Raw genomic sequence first — 22,189 nt, forward strand, 5'->3', positions numbered from 1 at the left:
CCGTGCCCTGCAAACTTCTGATTATACATTTTCATAAGTATTTGTGGTTGAAATAGATGATTTTCTGAGACTTTGGTCAGGAAGTTTATACCTCTGACATTTTGTCTTTTGGTGTCACACCTGCCCTAGCCTTCAACCTTGGATTGATCTCTTAATACTAAAACTGCTGGAGAAAAATCATTACAGCCATCTAGGTTATTTTCTTCTCAGATTTATGGTCAACAAAGATAGGACTTCAGGGCTACCAAAGTATCCTTTTATTTGTCCTTAGTGAGCTCTGTCTTCCATTCTGCAAAGCAAAGATTCTTGTCCAGCTTCTATTTCTTTTCTCTTAAATAGAAGATATTGCTTCATTATCTGCAGAGAAAGTCACACCAGCCAAGAACTCACTCTCAGCTTTTAACTTTCCATGTATTTACCTCACTCTGTACCCGTTTTACTCATTTATCTCAGAGGAAGTAATAATTCTCTTTCCTACTTGAAGCAGATTCCCTCAAGTTCCTAAGTACTTTGACGTGTGTATTACGTCTTCTGCATTTTCAACTGCTTCCATCTCCACTCACTCCTTACCTTCAGCACTAACCCTACCCACATATTTCCTGTATTAAAACAAAAAAACCTTTCTCCAATTTGAGTCTGCTTTATGGATTGTTACTCTGTCTTAGTACTTCTTTTTGTTGCCAGACTTTGTAAAAGAGTAATCAGTAAGTAGATGCCAATTGTACTGCCTCGCTTTGACATTCACCCAGTGGTCTGAATTTTCTTGCTGCTTTATAAAGATAAGGACAGTGGTAATTTATGGCTAAAAGTAATAATTTCTCAGATTTTCTTAGTTGACTTAGCCAGCATTTATTATGTTGACTTGCTCTTAAACTTCTGTCTTTTCTGAAAGAGTTCTATTCAGGTTTGCTTTCTCTCTCTCTGGCTGTTGCTTCATAGTCTTTCTCAGTGGTGTCTACTTGGTGGTGGTCTTTTTCTTCCAAGATATTTGTAGCTCTGTGTCTTTTTTTTTTTTTTTTTTTGAGACAGAGTTTCGCTCTGTTGTCTAGGCTGGAGTGCAGTAGCATGATCTCTGCTCACTGCAGCCTCCGTCTCCCAGGTTCAAGCGATTCACCTGCCTCTACCTCCTGAGTAGCTGGGATTACAGGTGTGCGCCAGCATGCCTGGCTAATTTTTGTATTTTTAGTATAGATGGGGTTTCACCATGTTAGCCAGGCTGGTCTCTAACTCCTGACCTCAAGTGATTCGCCTGCATTGGCCTCCCAAAGTGCTGGGATTACAAACGTGAGCCACCGCAAACAGCTATAGCTCTATGGTTTTTTAATCATCATGTCTCTGTGCCATTACCTTATGAAAACATTCCCAGATCTGAGCTTCAGATAGCTACAGCTATTCACTAGGTATCTCCATGTTCATATTTCACAAAGGTATCTCATCATGCCCCTGACCGCTGTCAGCCTGGTTGTTCTTAGTCCTGCTTTAAATCTCAGCTTAAATATCTCTTCCTGATAGCTGAATCAAGTTTTATCTTTTGGGCTACCACTGCATATTTAAGCCTATCAAAGCATTATAATACTACAATTACTTTATTTACATGTTTGTCTGCAGTGGTATTAATAAATTTCCAGCCTCCTGATGTGAACAACTCTTATTTGTCTTATTTGTCTTATTGTACTTGTAAACAATAAACTTCTGTTGTTTTGTTGAATAGTCTCACAAAGAAAAAATTCCAAAATAATTGATAGAGTATAGTTTTTATAAAGTTATATTTTAAAAATTACTTAAATTAGTATTTGTAAATGTAAACTTGTAGTTTTTTGATCCACTTTCACCATTGCTATTCCTTGTATCTACTTCCAACTTTTGCCAACTTACTAGTCTTAACAGGTAGGATATATATTAATTCAGAGAATTTCTAGAATGGATAATTAAAAGTTGATTGGACATTCACAGCCTTTTTCTTGAGATGAGATTTTCTTCCATTAGGAATAATCTTATTGAAGAATTTTAAAACACATTTTTATAAATAGTGCTACCTTGCTTTCCATAATGTTTTGGTCATGTGTGAAATTTTATTTTGGAATTAGTAATAAGTGAAAACTTTAGTTTCATCTAAACCAATGTGCCATTGAATTTATTGTTTATTTTATTGGTGTTCTTTCCCCTTTCTTGCCTTATATGAACACTTAGAGAAGAAAATTAAGAAAATCAAATGCTTTATTCTCTCTTAGTTTTAATACCAGTTCTGCTAACAGGTATTTTTCTATGTGAAGCAATTTTTTTGGTTGCCAAAATAAGCCAAGGTTTAGATTCTTACTGTCTGAAGTAGTGGATAAGGACACTCAGGGTCAGTTCTTGGTTCTATCTGGCTGTCTTTCATTGCACCCCCGACCGCTTTTGCTCTGATTCTTTCTAACCCATGGTTAGCAGTCTCGAAAACACTAGTGGCATCTCTTTTAAGTACTAAACATGTGGGGAGAGTGTTTCAGTAGAAGTGGTTATGGCCACTGTATCTTTTCTAGAGAACAAAAGTATCTCACCATTGAAATTAAGAGAAAGAAATCCTGTGTAAGAATACCATTTGGGCCAGATGTGGTGGCACACGCCTGTAATCCTAGCACTTTTGGGAGGCCAAGGCAGAAGGATCACTTGAGCTCAGGAGTTTGAGACCTGTCTGAACAACATAGCTAGACTCCATCTCTAAAGCAGTAAAATACATTAGCTGAGCATGGTGGCACATGCCTGTAGTCCCAGCTACTTGGGGGGCTAAGGTACGAGGATCCCTTGTTTGAGCCCAGGGAGTCAAGGCTTTAGTAAGCTGCGATTGCACCACTGCACTCCAGCCTGTGCAACAGAATGAGACCCTGCCTCAGAAATAAATAAATAACAATCTACCATTTAAAAGTAATTTGAATATGTTTTTCTTACTCTTCCCTTAAATAACCTAATAAATAACCATAACATTTCTTCACTTTGTCTACAAGGACTCTTTACTTACAGCAGTTTTTGTTCCAGTTTTTCCTTGAAATAGCTAAAACATGCTGTTGGAAAGACAGATGGTAGATTAAGCAGATTTCATAGACCTCTGCAGTGATTGTAATCCATTTCCTTTCCAGCCTTCATTTTAAAATGAAAATACTAGGAGAAAATTGGGAAATAATCCGAATAATAAATACTGTGGTGTACTTAAAATTGTTTCCTGGAACTACTTGCTTTAAGATATTTCATTAGCTTTTTTGAACAATAAACAATTTCAAGTTATATATAGACTTAGCTGGTTTCTCTCCAGGCTATTAACTGGTTAGGGAGATGATTCACACCTTTCTGATAAATAATGCTAACCATGTATATAAATTTTAAATGTTCTAAAAACCCCATTTAAACTAAAAAGACAAATGAAATTAATATTATCTTTTATTAGGCTGGGTGCGGTGGCTCATGCCTGTAATCCCAGCACTTTGGGAGGCCGAGGCGGGTGGATCGCTTGAGGTCAGGAGTTTGAGACCAGCCTGACCACCATGGTGAAACCCTGTCTCTACTAAACATACAAAAAATTATCTGGATGTGGTGGGGTGTGCCTGCAATCCCAGTTGCTCGGGAGGCTGAGGCAGGAGAGTCTCGAGCCCAGGAGTCGAAGGTTGCAGTGAGCTGAGATTGTGCCACTGCACTCCAGCCTAGATGACAGAGTGAGACTCTGTCTCAAAAAACAAAAACAAAAAAAAACCTTTTATTTAACCCCAGATATAAAAATTATTTAGCTATTTTAGATTTTTTGGTACTAAATCTTCACAATCCACTTTGTATTGTACACTCACAGCATATCTTATCTCAACTGGGTCTAACCACATTTCATCTGTGCAGTAGCCACGAGTTAAGACTAAAGCCTTCTGAATGGACAACTTAGTTCAAACAGCGTAGTATTTGCTCTACTTTGGGAAAGATACGGTATTTGACAGGTTTTGGGGCCACCCACCACTGATTTACCTCACTTTCTGTAACACCCTTGGGCTTTCTTTTTTTTTTTTTTTTTAAGGATTTACCTTTCTTCTGTTCTCTGTCCCTATAGCTGTGAAGCCTACTCTATTTCTAGGGGTACATGACTCAGTTTGGGCAGTTGGAGCCTTGCAGTTCTCTTATGAGGTTGAGACTTAACGCTGAGATTTCATATACAGAATGAGGTCCTCTTACCTGTGCAGTGTGAGTGTGAGGGTAATCATCTTGAGACAGGATAGGTTCTGAGAATAGAGCAAGCACTGAGAAATGGAGAGAAGGAACCTAGGCCCTTGCCATAGGATTTTGATAGTTCTGTTTTTTCCATAATTACAATAGAAGTTCAGAAGATTGAGAAATTAACCTTTTTTTTTTTTTTTTAAATTATTGTACATTGGGTTTTCTGTCACTTGCAAGAGTGACATTCCAAGTAAATAAGTATGGATTAGGGAGGTTCAGTACGGTCTTAGAATGCCCCAGCAGCAGAAGGTTGTTCTCTCGTTGATGGGGGTTGGGGGGGTGTTCACCAGGTAGATGTCAGATCCTTTGTGATTCCCAGGATCTCAGATGCTTGAGTTGACTTTTGTTTTTTTTTTTGGAGATGGAGTCTCGCTCTGTCGCCAGGTTGGAGTGCGGTGGCACGATCTCGGCTCGCTGCAACCTCTGCTTCCTGGGTTCAAGCAATTCTTCTGCCTCAGACTCCCAAGTAGCTGGGACTACAGGCGCATGCCACCACACCCAGCTAATTTTTGTATTGTTAGTAGAGATGGCTTTCACCACGTTGGCCAGGATGGTCTTAATCTCTTGACCTCGTGATCTGCCCGCCTTGGCCTCCCAAAGTGCTGGGATTACAGGTGCGAGCCACCATGCCGAGCCTGAGTTGACTTTTTACCAGGGTTTTTACAGACCTGTTGGTGGGGCAGATACTTAACGATCTACTCAATGAAAAGGATCAGAAATGCAAATAACACAATTATTTATTCCCCTGGTGGTGGTCTCACTGAGTCTTATTTGCTTTGCCTGTGAGTTTAGAACTTACTGTTTCCAACTTTTATTGAATTTAAATCTCTTGTATTTTAGGGACTTTTTAACTATAAATTCCTTAATATTTTTCTTTTCAAAATAAAGTTCCTCTGTAAGAAGTATAAATGAGTTTACTATGATGATGGTAATGCAAATATATATATAAATAATATATGTAATAATGTAAATATACATGAAGAAAAAAATTAATTTCCCATTTTCTCTTGCCCCTTTTTGCCAAATCCAGTGTTAACAGCTTAGTATGTATCATTTGTGCTATATTAAAAAAAAGGGAAACAGAAATGGAAAAATATATTAGATATATGGTTGACCCATGAACAAGATGGGTTTGAGTTGCATGGGTTCACTTATATGCTGATTTTTAAAATAAATACATTGGAAAATATTTTTTTGGAGATTTGCAACAATTTGAGAAAACTCAGATGAACCATGTAGCCTAGAATTTTAGAAAATTAAGAAAAAGGCTGGGCGTGGTGGCTCACACCTGTAATCCCAGCACTTTGGGAGGCCGAGGCAAGCGGATCGCTTGAGGCCAGGAGTTCAAGGCCAGTCTGACCAACATGGCGAAACCCCATCTTTACCAAAAAATACAAAAATCAGCCCGGTGTGGTGGTGGACACCTGTAGTCCCAGCTACTTGGGAGGCTGAGGCAGGAGAATCACTTGAATTGGGAGGCAGAAGTTGCAGTGAGCTGAGATCATGCCACTGCACACCAGCCTAGGTGATAGCAAGACTGTCCGAAGGAAAAAAAAAAAAAATTGAGGCTGGGTGCAGTGGCTAACCCCCATAATCCCAGCACTTTGGGAGGCTGAGGTGGGTGGATCACAAGGTCAAGAGATCGAGATCATCCTGGCCAACGTGTTGAAACCCTGCCTCTACTAAAAATACAAAAATTAGCTGGGCGTGGTGGCGTGCACCTGTAGTCTCAGTTACTCAAGAGGCTGAGGCAAGAGAATCGCTTGAACCCGGGAGGCGGAGGTTGCAGTGAGCCGAGATTGCACCACTGCACTCCAGCCTGGTGACAGAGCGAGACTGTCTCAAAAAAAAAAAAAAAAAAAAAAAAAAAAAAAAAAATTTAAGAAAATGGTGTCTCGTGAATACATAAAATTACATAAATATATGTAGATGCTAGTCTGTGTCTTAACTGTCATTGGGAAGGCTTTTGGTCAACAGTAGGCTATTAATAATTAAGTTTTGGGGGAGTCAAAAGGTAAACATGGGGTTTCAACAGTGTGGGGGACCAGTGACCCTAACCTCCAATTTGATCAAGTCTCCCTTTCTCTCTATCTCTCCCCCCCATACATATATATACATGCACACATATATATACACACATATATATGTATAGGGAGAGAGAGAGAGAGAAAAAAGATTCTTTCTTTTTTGAGACAGAGTCTCGCTCTGTTGCCCAGGCTGGAGTGCAGTGCCATGATCTTGGCTCACCACAGCCTCTACCTCCCGGGTTCAAGCGATTCTCCTGCCTCAGCCTCCTGAGCATCTGGGACTACAGGCTTGCACCACCATGCCCTGCTAATTTTTTGTAGTTCTAGTGGAGATGGAGTTTAACTATGCTGGCCAGGCTGGTCTCGAACTCCTGACATTGTGATAAACGCCCGCCTTGGCCTCCCAAAGTACTGGGATTACAGGCATGAGTCACCGCGCCTAGCCTAGATTAGAGTCTTACTGTCTGAAGTAGTGGATAAGGACACTCAGGGTCACTTCTTGGTTCTATCTGGCTGTCTTTCATTGCACCCCCTACCCCTTTTGCTGTGATTCTTTCTAACCCATGTTTAGCAGTCTCAAAAGCATTAGTAGCATCTCTTAAGTGCTAACTATGTGGGGAGGGTATTTCAGTAGAAGTAATTGTAGCCTCTATACACTATTATCTTTTCTAGAGAACAAAAGTACCTCACTATTGAAATTAAAAGAGAAAAAAGTATATATATATGGGGGCACGGAGAGATAGAGAAAGAAACAGTCATTCAGGCAGTCTGGCATGCGAAGACACAAGAGAATCTGAGAGTGACACAAAAATAAGCAGAATACTTTTTCTGCTTTAAAAGTCCTGTGTTCATCCTTCCCCACCCCTGCAACTCTGGCAACCACTGATTTTTTTTTTTTTTTTTTTGAGACAGAGTCTTGCTCTGACACCCAGCCTGGAGTGCAGTGGTGCCATCTCAGCTCACTGCAACCTCAGCCTCCTGAGCAGCTGGGATTACAGGTGTGCACCACCATGTCTGGCTAATTTGTATTTTTAGTACAGATGGGGTTTTGCAGTGTTGGCCAGGCTGGTATGCAACTCCTGACCTCAAGTGATCCGCCTTCCTTGGCCTCCCAAAGTGCTGGGATTACAGGTGTGAGTTACTGCACTCTTCCACTGATTTTTTTTTAAACTTTATCCATAGTTTGCCTTTTCCAGAAAGTCATCTAGTTGGAATCATACAATATGTAGAATATTCAGATTGGCTTCTTTCACTTAACAGTATGCGCTTTAAAGTTCCTCCTTGTCTTTCTGTGGCTTGATAACTCAGTTCTTTTTTTTGCTCAAAATATTCCATTGTATGGGTGTACCACAGTTTGTTGAACCATTCACCCACTGAAGGATATTTTGGGTACTTCCAAGTCTTGACAGTTATGAATAAATATTTGTATGCGGGTTTTTGTGTTGAGATAAGTTTCAGCTCCTTTGAGTAAACACCAGGGATTGATGGATTATATATGGTAAGAGAATGTTTACCTTTTAAGAAACTGCCAAACTGTCTTCCATACTGTCTGCATAAGCAATAAATGAAAGTTTGTGTGGTTTCACATTTTTGCCAGCATTTGGTGTTGTCAGTGTTTTGGATTTTTGCAATTCTAATAGATATGTAGTGGTGTCTCGTTGTTGTTTTAATTTGCCATTCTCTGATGAAGTATGATGTTAAGGCTGGGTGCGGTGGCTCATGCCTGTAATCCCAGCACTTTGGGAGGCCAAGGTGGGTGGATCACTTGAGGTCAGGAATTCAAGACCAGCCAGGCCAACATGGTGAAACCCAGTCACTACTAAAAATACAAAAATTAACTGGACGTGGTGGCATGTGCCTGCAGTCCCCGCTACTTGGGAGACTGAGGCAGGAGATTTGCTTCAACCTAGGAGGCAGAGGCTGCAGTGAGCCAAGATCATGCCACTGCACTCCATCCTGGGCAACCGAGTGAGACTCTGTCTCAAAAAACAAAAAAAAGGAAAAAAAGAAAAATATGATATTAAGCATTTTTTCATTTGCTTATTTGCCATTGGTATATCTTCTTTGGTGAGATATCTGTTCAAATGTTTTGCCTTCTTTTTAATTGGGCTGTTTATTTTCTTTTTTCTTTCTTTTATTTTGGAGACGATCTCGCTCTGTCATCCCCGCTGGAGTGTGGTGCAACAGTCATGGCTCACTGCAGCCTCAAACTCCTAGTCTCAAGTGATCCTCCTGCCTCAGCCTCCTGCGTAGCCAGGACTACAGGCACACACCACCAAGCTAGGCTAATTTATTATTATTATTATTATTTGAAGAAATGGGGTCTTGTTATGTTGCGCAGGCTAGTCTCCAACTCCTGCCTTCAAGTTATCGTCCTGCCTCGGCCTCCCAAAGTGCTGGGATTATAGACGTGAGCCACCATGCCCAGTGGATACCAATCTCGCAGTCTGACTTGTCTTTTCGTTTTCTTAGCAGTGTCTTTTGAAGAGCAAAAGTTTTTCTTCAGTTGTTTTGTTTTGTCACCCGGGCCTGGAGTGCAGTGGTGTGACTTTGGTTCACTGCAACCTCTTCCTCCCAGGCTTAAGCGGTCGTCCCACCTCAGCCTCCAGAGTAGCTGGGACTAAAGGCACATGCCACTGCACCTGGCTAATTTTTGTATGGTTTAAAAAATATTTTTTGGAGAGACAGGGTTTTGCCATGTTACCCAGGCTGGTCTCAATCTGCTGGGTTCAAGCGATGTGTACACCTTGTTCTCCCAAAGTGCTGGGATTACAGACATGAGCCACTGCACCTTGCCAAAGAGCAGAAGTTTTAAATTTTAACACTATCCAACGTATTAGTTTCTTCTTTTCACATATTGTGATTTTGGTGTCTTATATAAAAAGTCATTGCCAAACCCAAGATCACCTGGATTTTCTTCTGTGTTCTAGAAATTTAGTTTTGCAGTTTACACTCAAGTCTGTGATCTGTTTTGAGTTAATTTTTGTGAAAGGTATAAGTTTTGTGTCTAAATTCATTTTGTTCACGTGTCAGTGTCCCCTTGTTTCAGCAGCATTTGAAAGGACTATCCTTTCTCCGTTGAAGTGCTCTGACTCCTTTGTTAAAGATCAGTTAACTATTTTTTTTTTAATGGATGCATTTCTGAGCTTTTGTATTCTGTTTTGTTAGTCTAGTTATCTGTTTTTTTTTTCCCCCACTGATACCATACTGTATTAATTACTGTAGCTTTGTGGTCAGTCTTAAAGTTGGGTAGTGTCAGCCCTCTAACTTTGCTCTCATTCAATGTTTTCTTGCTACTCTGAGTCTTTTATTATCTATATAAATGTTAGAATCAATTTGTTGGTAATCCACACAATAACTTACTGGGATTTTGATTGGGATTGCTTTAAAAGGATATATCAAGTTGGGAAAGAACTGACATCTTGACAATGTAGAGTCTATGTGCATGGAATTTGTCTTCATTCCTTTGATTTCTTTCATTAGAGTTGTGTTATTTTTCTCATATAGAGTACTTGGGATTATACATGTGAGCCACCATGTCCAACTAATTTTTGTATTTTTAGTAGAGATGGGGGTCTCACCATGTTGACCAGGCTGGTCTCGAACTCCTGACCTCAGGTGATGCGCCCACCTCAGCTTTCCGAAGTGCTGGGATTACAGGCGTGAGCCACCATGCCTGACCTGAACATTGTCCTTTGTCTTAAGAGTTTCCATTTCTGTGCCTTTGCATTTTGTTCACCTTTTTTCCATTAGAGCTTTAGGAATATTAATTAGAGCTTTTAAAAAAATTAGTAGTCTGATAATGCCAATATTTCTGCTGTATCTAAGTCTGACTCTGATGCTTACTTTGTTTCTTCAAACTGTGTTTTAGCATGCTTTTAAATTTTTCATTGAAAGAAGTAGTACATGGTATATAGAAGGAACTGAGGTAAGTATGCCTTTAGTGTAAGGTTTTGTGTTTATCTGGCTAGAGGTTAGGCTATGTTCTCTCTTTGCTGTACCTGTAAGTATCAGAGGCCAAAATATCCTCTAGTGTTCTTCTTTTTGTCCCCCCTGTTGTCTTTTGGTTTCTCTGGAATTTCTTCTTAAATAAGGTCAGAGGTGTGCAGTTTGTTTAGTTGTATTCTCCACTTAGTATACAGGAGCTGTATTTATATAGTGGTAAGGTGTGGAGGGAGGGAAGTGTTCTATAGCCTAAAGATTTGTTCTCAGTCTTTTAGTGAACCTGTGCCCCTAGACTGTAGTGTCCACAAGTACTTCTAATGTTTTGGTTTTTCCCTGAGACAGGAGTGCTAGAGGATGCTGGTATTGGGTATTTCATTACCCTGAGTGTAAGGCTAGAATGCTCTGGAGTTGAATATTTCCCTTCTAGATTGGCAAGGCTTTGGTGGAACCCTGGTAGGTTAGGCTCTGATAAATAATTTCTCTTGAAGTCAGGCCTTGTTAAGGACAGAATGCTCTGGGCATATTTCATCACAACTACTTATTTTTTTCTGATCTTCACTATGATAATCTGGAGGACTTCTGGTTGTTAAAAACTGACAAAATGTGGAGGCCTCTCAAACAGGGTCCTGCTGTAGTTTTTAATAAAAACTTGTTCACACTGAGCCTCCAGCTTGGTTTAGGTTTTCCTACCTTGGTAATGGTTCCCAAGGAGGTTTCTACAGTTGTAAGTTGTGGTTCTCTGTATCTTGTACCTGCCTGCCTATCTCTAATTTTGGGGGCAGTGGTTTGCCCTGTGACTCCAGTTTCCGTGATGGCTCTAAGAAGAGTTGTTGCTTTTCACCTTTGCTTTTCTTTTCTTTTGAGTATGGAATGACAGTTTTTAACTGCTTAAATTCCAGACCAGAAACAGGTAGCCCCCAGGGCTAATTTTTTTTTCTATAATTTACTTTTTAAATTAAAGATTATAACATATCTCTAGCTGCATAATATACTACAATATGGAAATACTAGATTTATTCAACCTTTTGTTTATTGATGGACATTCAAGTTTTCTCAGCTTTTTTCCATTATAAATAGTACTGCTAAAAACATTCTTGTACATGTATATTTGCATACTACTGCTGTTATTTCTTTACATTTACTCTTAAAAGTGAGATAGCTAAGTCAAAGGATATTTGTATTTTTAATAATACAAATTGTCTGATTACTTTGCCCAAACGTAGCAGTGTGTGAGTGTCCTTTCTTTGGCTATTACTGAATGTTGTCAATCTGATAGAAGAGAATGGTATCTTATCATTGCTTTGATTAGTACTTTCTTGAAAACTGGTGAGGTATGGAGCATCTTACATATGTTTATTAACATTGTAATTTCCTCTCTGGATTCTTTATTTGTGGACATTGGCATTTACTTTCAGTTGGGTTATTTGCTGTTCCTCTTATTAATCTGAATTTTAGGCACAATTGATAATGTTTCTTAAAATTGTACTTCTTTTAGAAAAAGTTAGAAAATTGCAGCATAAGAGAAAGTAAAAATCACTTATCTGTTCACACAGATAAACTCCTCTTCGAGTTTTGATACTAATATTTTTCTAAGGATATGTATATATATCAAATTTCCTACCATAATGAAATTTTGTGTGGCATATTATAGTTCCACAACTACATTACATATGATTTTATTAATTTTAAATACAATATAGGAAAAATATGAAGCAATATAAAAATGTTTTTAAAAACACAGGTCATGACTTACTCAGTTGATTGCATGACCCACAGTTTGAAAAACATTGCCTTAAACCAGGGTTTCCCAGTCCCCAGGCCATGGACAGGTACTGGTCTGTGGCTTATTAGGAACTGGGCCACACACAACAGGTGGTGAGTGGCAGTTGAGCAAGTGACGCTTCATCTGTATTTACAGTGGCTCCCAATAGCTCCCATAACTGTCTGAGCTCTTCCTGCTGTCAGATCAGTGACAGCATTAGATTCTCATAGGAGCAGAAACCCTATTGTTGACAGCATTAGATTCTCATAGGAGCACAAACCCTGTTGTGAACTGTGTCTGTGAGGGATCTAGGTTGTGTACTTCTTATGAGAATCTAATGCCTGATGATCTGTCACTGTCTCCCATAACCCCCAGATGGGACCATCTAGTTGTAGGAAAACAAGCTCAGGGCTCGCACTGATTCTACATTATGGTGAGTTGTATAATTATTTCATTATGTGTTGCAATGTAATAACAATAGAAATAAAGTGTACAAGAAATGTAATGCACTTGAATCATCCCAGAACCATCCCTCCACCCACCCATCCCCCCATCCCTAGTCCATGGAAAAATTGTCTTCCACAAAACTGGTCCCTGATGCCAAAAAGGTTGGGAATCACTGCTTTAAACTACATAAATATATAACCTTGGCTTACACCTGTAAGCCCAGCACTTTGGGAAGCTAAGGCAGGAGGATGGCTTGAGCTCAGGAGTTTGAGACCAGCCTGGGTGATATAGTAAGACCTCGTCTGTATACAAAATTACAGAAATTAGCCAAGCATGGTGGCATACACCTTTAGTCCCAGCCACTGGAGTGGCTGAGGCAAGAGGAGGAGCGCTTGAGCCTAGGAAGTGGTGGCAAGATTGTACCACTGCACTCCAGCCTGGGCAACAGAGTGAGACCCTGTCTCTAAATAAATAAATAAATTGCCGGGCACGGTGGCTTACGCCTGTAATCCCAGCACTTTGGGAGGCCGAGACGGGCGGATCACGAGGTCAGGAGATCGAGACCATCCTGGCTAACACGGTGAAACCCCGTCTCTACTAAAAATACAAAAAAATAGCCAGGCATGGTGGCAGGTGCCTGTAGTCCCAGCTACTCGGGAGGCTGAGGCAGGAGAATGGCATGAACCCGGGAGGCGGAGCTTGCAGTGAGCCGAGATCGCGCCACTGCACTCCAGCCTGGGTGAGAACGAGACTCCGCCTCAAAAAAAATAAATAAATAAAATAAATAAATAAATAATGTATACAGATACACACACATATATATAAAACCTTGATAAGTAAAAACCAATTTGAAAATATAGGAACATAAAATTTATCTCTTAATAATTTCAAACCTTCTAAAATTTTATTTACGTTTTTAAAAGACTCATTATTACTAAAATATTCAGACATCTAAAAGTAAATGAGGTCAGGAGTTTGAGACCAGCCTGGCCAACATGGGGAAACCCTGTCTCTACCAAAAGTACAAAAATTAGCCAGGTGTGGTGGCAGGCACCTGTAATCCCAGCTACTCTGGAGGCTGAGGTGGGAGAATCGCCTAAACCTGGGAGGCGGAGGTTGCAGTGAGCTGAGATTGTACACTGCACTCCAGTCTGGGTGACAGCGCGAGACTCCGTCTCAAAAAAAAAATTAAATTAAATTAAAATAATAAAATACAAAAATAAAAGTAGAGGAAATAGTATAATGAACCCCAGTGTCCCCATCCTCCACTTTTATAGCGAACACATTTTGCTAAATTTATTTATCCCTGTCTACTTAAAAAAATAAAATAAAATAAAAAACTCCTAGATTATTTTTAAGTGAATCTCAGGCTCATTGTATTATAAAAGTTAGTCTTTGATTATAGAGAGACAATAGATAATGAAATTGTAGTTATATTTAAAAAGAAAAGAGACCTTATAGTTAACAAAATTAGCCATAATTTTATGTCATCTAATGATCTACATTCACGTTTACCCAGTTGTCTCAAAAATGTTTTTTATAGCTGCTTTTTTGAACCTGGATGCAAACAAGATGTGCATGTTATTCATGATGAATTAGTATTTTAAGTCTCATAATTTATAGTAGCTCTTCTTGCCTTTTAAACATTTTATTCCATTTTTTTATTGGAGAGTATGGTGCATTTTCAATTTAGCCAAATGCTTCTTTTGGGTGTTAGTTAGCTTGTTCTTCTATCCCTCTTATTTCCTTTAAATAGTAATTAAATCCAGAAGTTCATTTAGATACAAATTCAATTCTTTGGCAGTTGTACTTAAAAGGTTATGGTGGAAGCTACTATATCTTGAAGTTTATGTGGGCAGAAATTTGGGAGCATCTTGGCTTGGCAGTTTTGGTTTGGGGTCTCTCATAAGATTGCAATGAAATGTTAGCTAGGGTTGTAGTCATTAGAAGGCTTGACTGGGGTTGGAGAATCCACTTCCAAGGTGGCTCCCTCACATGGCAAGCAAGTTCTCTTGGTGGGAGGTCTCACTTATTCTTTACATGGGCCTTCCACAAAGTTGCTTAAATATCCTGACAGCCTTGGCGGCTGGCTTCTCCCAGGTTGAATGATCTAAAAAAGTAAGGTAGACGCTGCATTGTCTTCATGACCTAGTCTTGGAAGTCATATTATTCACTCTGCAATATTCTGTTGGTCACACAGACCATCCTTGAATCACAGTGGCATGGCATGGATGCCAGATAGTGAGGATCATTTAGGACCCTTTTGGAGGCTGGCTACTGTCAATGATTTCAATTTCAATTTCAGAGTACACGATTTATACATTTTGACCTTATCTTTCTTGTAAACTAAAAGCCTTGGTTCCTAAAATATTAACATAGCTTGTTTTGTTCTACCATATACATGTAATAATTTCAAAGTAACAATGCTAATTTTAATTGCTAACAAGACTACTGAATGCAGTTTAAGATTTCTAAGTGATTCCTTTTGTCCTTAAAAAATATACCCCCCAGCTGTATATAGTCAGTATATTGTGTTGTAGACAGTTTATGCAACCAATTTGATAAACATAAATCCACCTAAATGTGGATATGTTTCCAGTTTTTTAGGGATTGCTTTTTTTTCCCTTTTTGATTTAATGATGTATTTTCATTATATAAAACGTGTACTTGGTTTCAAACTCTAAACTATAAAACAGGTACATTCAGAATAGTGTCACTTCCATTCCTTTTTTCTTGTTCTCTCCCTTACCCATGGGTAACTATTTTAAATGTTTGTTTCATCCTCCAACGTTTCTTTTGTACATATTCACGTTCCCCCCCCCTTTTTTTTTAATAAAAAAAAAGGTAGCAATGTTTTAAGTGCTCTACTCTACCTTTTTCTTTTCATTTAACCATACACGCTGAAGTTTACTCCATGTAAGTAGACAAAAATCATTCTCTCATTTTATTGCTTAGAAGCACTGTACTGTGTGGGTATACTATAGTTTATTCAGCTAGCTTCCTAGTGATAGATATTTTCATTGTGTAAATAAAGCTGCGTTGGATAGCCCTTTGCATACTTCATTTTGTATTTTGGCCAGTGAATTTTTGGTACAAGTTCCTAGAATTGGGATTGTTAAGTCAAAGGGAAATGCTGAATGTGATTTAGCTAGATATTGCCAAATTTCTTTCCAGAGGGTTTGTTTTTGTGTGTTTCCACTACCAATGTGTGAAAGTGTTTCTCACAGCTTTGTCAGTAGTCTCTGGAGTTCTACTTTTAGATTTTTGTCAATTTAGTATTTTGGACAGAGTTTCATTCTTGTGCCCAGGCTTGAGTGCAATGGCATGATCTCGGCTTACCGCAGCCTCTGCCTCCCGGGTTGAAGCAGTTCTCCTGCCTCAGCCTCCCGAGTAGCTGGGATTACAGTCATGCACCACCCCGACTGGCTAATTTTGTATTTTTAGCAGAAACAGGATTTCTTCATGTTGGTTAGTCTGGTCTCGATCTCCTGACCTCAGGTGATCCACCCGGCTTAGCCTCCCAAAGTGCTGGGATTGTAGGCGTGAGCCACCACGCCTGGCCATACATTTTTATTACGAGCAAAGTTAAGCTACTTTGCATTCACTTAGGGGCACTTTGCTCTTTTTTCAGATGAACTAATTGTCTCTTTTTCTCACTTTTTTGTAAGGTCGTTGATCTTTTTTCCCCCTAATTTAGAGAGTTTTTATTTTATATACATACATATATATATATGAAGAGAGAGAGAGACAGAGAGACACAGAATGTTGCATTGTTGCCCAGGCTGGAGTACAGGAGCACAGTGGTGCAATTGTGACTCACTGCAACCTCTGCCTCCCGGGTTCAAGCAATTCACCTGCCTCAGCCTCCCAAGTAGCTAGGATTACAGGCGCCCACAACCATGCCTGGCGAATTTTTTTTTTTTTTTTTTTTTTTGCGACAGAGTCTCTTGTCACCCAGGCAGGAGTGCAGTGGCAGAATCTCAGCTCACTACAAACTCTACTTTCTGCGTTTGAGTGATTCTCGTGCCTCAGCCTCCTAAATAGCTGGGATTATAGGCGTGAGCCACCATGCCTGGCTAATTTTTGTATTTTCAGTAGAGACAGAGTTTAACCACGTTGGCCAGGCTGGTCTCGAACTCCTGACCTCAAGTGATCCACCTGCCTCAGCCTCCCAAAGTACTGGGATTACAGGCGTGAGCCACTATGCCTGGACTGTAGTTGGTACTAATAATCACTCTGCAGTATAAGTTGCAGCTAATTTTTTTCCAGGTTGCTATATTCTGTTAATTTTGCTTGTGGTATTTTTAGCCATGCAGAGGATTTTTATTTTTACATAGTCATATTTATTATTTCTTGGTATGAATTATTTCTTGATTCCTAGTTGGAACTTTTTTTTCTACTCTCAGGTTATTAAGGAATTCTGTGTTTTTTTAAAAGTACTTTTATGGTTCTTTTAAAAAAAATTTAGATAACTGATTCGTTTGCTTTGTTTTTTTTTTTTTTTTTTTTTTTTTTTTTGTTTGGAGACCGAGTTTCGCTCATGTTGTCCAGACTGGAGTGCAATGGCATGATCTCAGCTCACTGCAACCTCTGTCTCCCAGGTTCAAGTGATTTTCCTTGCCTCTGCCTCCCCAGTAGCTGGGGTTATAGACACCCACCACCACACCTGGCTAATTTTTGTAATTTTGTAGATTAATTTGCTTTTATGCTGGTGTATAGTGTGAGAGACAGACAAGTTTTATCTTTTTCTGGCTATTCAGTTATCCCAATACCACCAATTAAAAAGTCCATCTTTTCCCCACTGAATTGATATACCGTCTTTATCATATAGTAAAGGTCCATATGTATGTGAATGTATTTCTGAATTTTCTGTTTTATTTCGTGTTTATTTACCAGCATCACACTTTTTAATAATGGAAATGTATACTGGTTTAATATCTGGTAGAGTGTGTACACATACCCGCTTTCTCTTTCAGGTGTTACTTTGCTATTCTTAGTTATTTTTCTATGTGGATATACATTACAGAAAAGCAACCAATAAGTATCTTGGAAAATTTGGCTGCGTCTAATTTATAAGCTAACATAGGGATAATTAACATCTTTATCATGTTTAGCCTTGCTATCCATTTGCTCATGTGTACTTTTCTGTCTTGTAAGAGTGTTTATAGTTTAAAGGATTTCTCACATTTCTTATGTGAGCTGGGACTACAGATACACACCACTACACCAGGCTAATTTTTGTAGTTTTTGTAGAGAGATAGGGTTTCGACATGTTGCCCAGGCTGGTCTCATGTTCCTGACCTCAGATGATCCACCTGCCTCAGCCTCCCAAAGTGCTGGGATTATAGGCATGAGCCACAGTGCCTGGCCATCTTTTGCTTTTTGAATATTGATTTTTCTTTTTTTGAGACAGAGTCTCACTCTGTTGCCCAGGCTGGAGTGCAGTGGTGCGATCTCGGCTCACTGCAAGCTCTGCCTCCCTGGTTCACGCCATTCTCCTGCCTCAACCTCCCAAGTAGCTGGGACTACAGGCGCCCACCACCATGCCCGGCTAATTTTTTGTATTTTTAGTAGAGACGGGGTTTCACTGTGTCAACCAGGATGGTCTCGATCTCCTGACCTCATGATCCGCCCGCCTCGGCCTCCCACAGCCCTGGGATTACAGGCGTGAGCCACTGGGAATTTTTTTTTTAATCTCATACATAATACCTAGCCTTTCCTATTAAATATTACATTAGTTGTTGGTTTCAGAGAGATACCATAATAAACTTTTAAGAAAGACGCCTGTTGCAAGTTTACCAAGAGTTCTTTGCTCTGTTTTAAAAATTAGGAACTTATCTGAACCAAGTTCAGATGCCTTTTTTTGTCTTGGTGTTAGTTTTTCTGCTTTTCACAAATGTAATGAATTCTATTTCTCATTCAGTTTGTGTGTAAGTTTCATTTAGGATTTCTAAATCTCTCATAAGTACGTTTGTATAGTTTGTGTGTGTGTGCTATGTGCTGTTTTAGGTTTTTGTGGGAGGACTAAGCTGTTTTTTATAAAATAAAGTTGTAAATTCAAATTATAGTTTTTCCTCAAATTCTCGCCTTTAGGTACTCTGGAGCTGTATAAACAGAATTAAATTACATGTTTATTGAAGCATTTAGAAGTCACCTAACATCTTTCTTGGCCTGCACTCTTTTTTGTTGTTGTTGTTTAAAAGCAGTTCTTTTACCAGCTTTTAATTTTTTGATAAACTATATTGATTTTATTCAGCTACTAAGAGACAATTTGATGTCTAAAACATCAATCACACCTAGAAACTATACAATATGGAGAACAGCAGGGTGATTTTTTTTTTTTTTTTAAATCATAACTGTTTTTTGGAGGGGAGAAGAAAATAGGTTAAATGTTTTCCTTGGGATTTATTTATTGATATTATTAAGTCCAGAGAGAAAGGTGAATGTTATTAAAGTAACAAAGTAACACTTCTTTTCAAGGATTAATTCTTCCTCCACCAGCCTTTTATTTTTAAAAATTGTGAATTTATGGAAAAGTTGTAGGAATAAGTTTTTAATGTATTGATTATTCTCATTCTTAGGTGCATTTTATCTGGTGTTTGAATATATGGACCATGATCTGATGGGACTACTGGAATCAGGCTTGGTTCATTTTAATGAAAATCACATAAAGTCATTTATGAGACAGCTCATGGAGGGTCTGGATTATTGTCATAAGAAGAACTTTTTGCATAGAGATATTAAATGTTCCAATATCCTTCTAAATAATAGGTATGGTTATGAACTTTATATATATTTAAAATGAGTTTTACCATGGACATGTACATGGAGAGAATAGACTGGAAACTGTAGCGGCGGGGAATGTCGGGGATAGTGAGGGTTGAAAGTTACCTATTGGGTACAGTGTCCAACATTTGGGTGATAGGTACCCTAGAAGCCTAACCCCTACTATTACATTTCTAATATCCATGTCACAAACAAGCACATGTACCCCCGAATCTAAAATTTTTAAAATAAAGAAAAGATACAGTGTTACATGATGTTGCACCTTGATTATGTTAAAAAATATTTAAAATTTAGTTTACTTTATACAAACTCAGGCCAGCCACAGTAGCTCACGCCTGTAATCCCAGCACGTTGAGAAGCAGAGACAGGTGGATCACTTGAGGCCAGAAGTTCAAGACTAGCCTAGCCAACGTTGATGAAACCCCGTCTCTGCCAAAAAAATACAAAAGTTAGCCTGGCGTGGTGGAGCACACTTGTGATCCCAGCTACTCAGGAGGCTGAGGCATGAGAATTGCTTCCGGGAGGTGGAGGTTGCAGTGAGCTGAGATCATGCCACTGTACTTCAGCCTAGGTGACACAGCGAGACTCTGGCTCAAAAATAAAAATAAAAATAATCACCAATATTATAGCTTGGGATACCTCAAAAGTTGTGTTAAATACCTGTTAGTGGCCGGGCGGGGTGTCTCACGCCTGTAATCCCAACACTTTGGGGGGATGAGGCAGGCCGATCACTTGAGGCCAGGAGTTCGAGACCAGCTGTGCCAACGTCGTGAAAAGCTGTCTCTACTAAAAATACAAAAATAAACCCGGTGTGGTGGCACATGCTTGTAATCCCAGCTGCTAGGAAGCCTGAGAAATGAGAATCGCTTGAATCCCAGAAGTGGAGTTACAGTGAGCCGAGATAGTGCCACTGCACTCCAGCCTGGGTGACAAAGCAAGACTCGGTCTCAAAAAAAAAAAAAAAAAAAAATCCAATAATAGTCTGTAATGCATATAAAATAATACTTAGTTTACTTTTCTGTTTGCTATTTTTCCAAGTAATGTGAATGGATCATCTAATAAGCAATAGAATTTCAGCTTTAGGCTAAGAATAGATTTTAGAAAATTTTAAAAACACAGTCACAGTTGTAAAGTAAACTTTTTGGAAGTGTGTAAACACACAGACACATTCACTTATTTAAAACTTATATAAATAAGCTTATATTCGTAATGGCTTATATTTGAACCCTGGTAATTCTCTTGTAATTGGTACTGTTTGTTAATTTAAATAAGGCATGCCTGGTTCTGATTTTAATTAATAGACAGTGTTCTATGCACCTAGCCCCTCTAAAACTGGAGAATTAAACAAATTAAAAGTGATGTCACTTAGTTCTTGTGCAGTGTTACGTTGAACAAGAAATTTGTCTTACTGCTAAGTAATAAAAATGATCTCGTTTTATTTTGTTTTCATTGAAGTGTGCTTTTCTGAATAGGAACTGAATAGTAATAAAATACTATTCTAATATTATAATACAGTAATTATAATAATCATATTGCTATAATAAGTTTAACTGACTATCCAAGGATTTGTTTATTTTTTTGTTTTGTGAATTTATCCACTACTTGCCTTTACCTGTATTACCTTGATGATACTGAAGTGTGAGTAGAGTTAACATGTACATAGGTATTTTTTTTTATCAGTTCTACGCATAGAATATAAATGTGTATTGTCAGTTTAGAGCAAATTAATACCTTTTGTTCATTTTGTCTTTTTTCTACCAGAGGGCAGATAAAACTTGCAGATTTTGGACTTGCTCGATTGTATAGCTCAGAAGAAAGGTAAGCATACTTTCAAATGAATATTGTAGATACTAGAGTTTAGTATTAGAAGCTATACTAAGAATACCTTATTGATAGTTTTATTTTTTAAAAGCGAAATTTACTTTTCATGGTTAGTACATAAAACACTGAAATTTTATACCATATTAGGTTGATTATTGTAATTACAATATTTCACACATTATCTCAATTTAAAAATTGATCTTTAACACAGGTAAAAATGATTTTTTAAAAATGTACATTTTTAAGTGTGACTGAAGTGAACTTATACTTAAATTTCTAATGTGTATTCAGATATTAAATATTCTTAATGAAAACCTTTTAAATTGCATTTTTAAACTTATAAACTTTGTTTTCTTTATTATTTTACACAGGTTTTATTGTTATATTTACAGTTCTTTGTTTTTTAACTCCCTAGAACCCTTTATTTAAACCAACTGTTGTGAGGATGTTCAGTGTATAAGACACAAAAAGGTAGAAATTTTCTGGCTAAAGTTTGAGTATATATCCAACTTGGCTTTCTTTGTGCCTGGTGGTAGTGAAATGACTTGTCTTATTAGAACTAATATGGGATTTCAAAATAAAATATTTTTATGCAATAGTGGGTTTTATGTAAATAAAATATAGAATTAATTTTGCTTAATAAATCTTTAGTCCATTTACCCCATTCTTGTCTTTATTTTCATATATATATCTGAAATAATATATTTAAAGAATTTTAAAATTATTTTATGACAATTCTGTCATTTCTTTAGTATCACCATAATTTAATATAGTGAAACATCAGTTGATTGTAGTCTTAGGAATAGATGTTTACTTTCATTTAATCTTTGCTTTTTTCTGGTTAAAGGAATAAACAAAAACTCTCGTTTGAATTTTTCAGAGTAAAAAGTCCATGTTTTTAAATCTTGCAGTGCCTGTGACATAATTCTGGAAAGTATTTTCATTATATAGTGCTCTAGAGTAGAGGTTTATAAGTGATATGTTTCAGATCCATTCAGGTTCCATGAAACCCCTCAGAAAGTATGCTGTGGGCCGGGCGCAGTGGCTCATGCTTTTACAAATCCCAACACTTTGGGAGGCAGAGGTGGGTGGATCACTTGAGGGTCAGCACTTGGAGACTAGCCTGGCCAACATGGTGAAACCTCATCTCTACTAAAAATAGCTGAGCTTG

At 38.3% G+C, this 22,189-nt stretch overlaps 1 protein-coding gene across 2 annotated transcripts in view; it reads left to right on the forward strand.

Annotated features, from left to right (window-relative positions):
• CDK13 (cyclin dependent kinase 13) overlaps positions 1 to 22,189 on the forward strand; it is a 141,528-nt gene that overhangs the window by 69,565 nt on the left and 49,774 nt on the right. For both annotated transcript variants that reach the window (XM_010364254.2, XM_010364252.2), the window contains exons 6-7: positions 18,993 to 19,182; positions 20,959 to 21,015. In XM_010364254.2, coding sequence (XP_010362556.1) covers positions 18,993 to 19,182; positions 20,959 to 21,015 — 247 coding nt within the window. The remainder of the gene's footprint in view (positions 1 to 18,992; positions 19,183 to 20,958; positions 21,016 to 22,189) is intronic.

The sequence above is a fragment of the Rhinopithecus roxellana genome, chromosome 6 (genome assembly GCF_007565055.1).
Source record: "Rhinopithecus roxellana isolate Shanxi Qingling chromosome 6, ASM756505v1, whole genome shotgun sequence".
Taxonomy (NCBI): Eukaryota; Metazoa; Chordata; class Mammalia; order Primates; family Cercopithecidae; genus Rhinopithecus; species Rhinopithecus roxellana.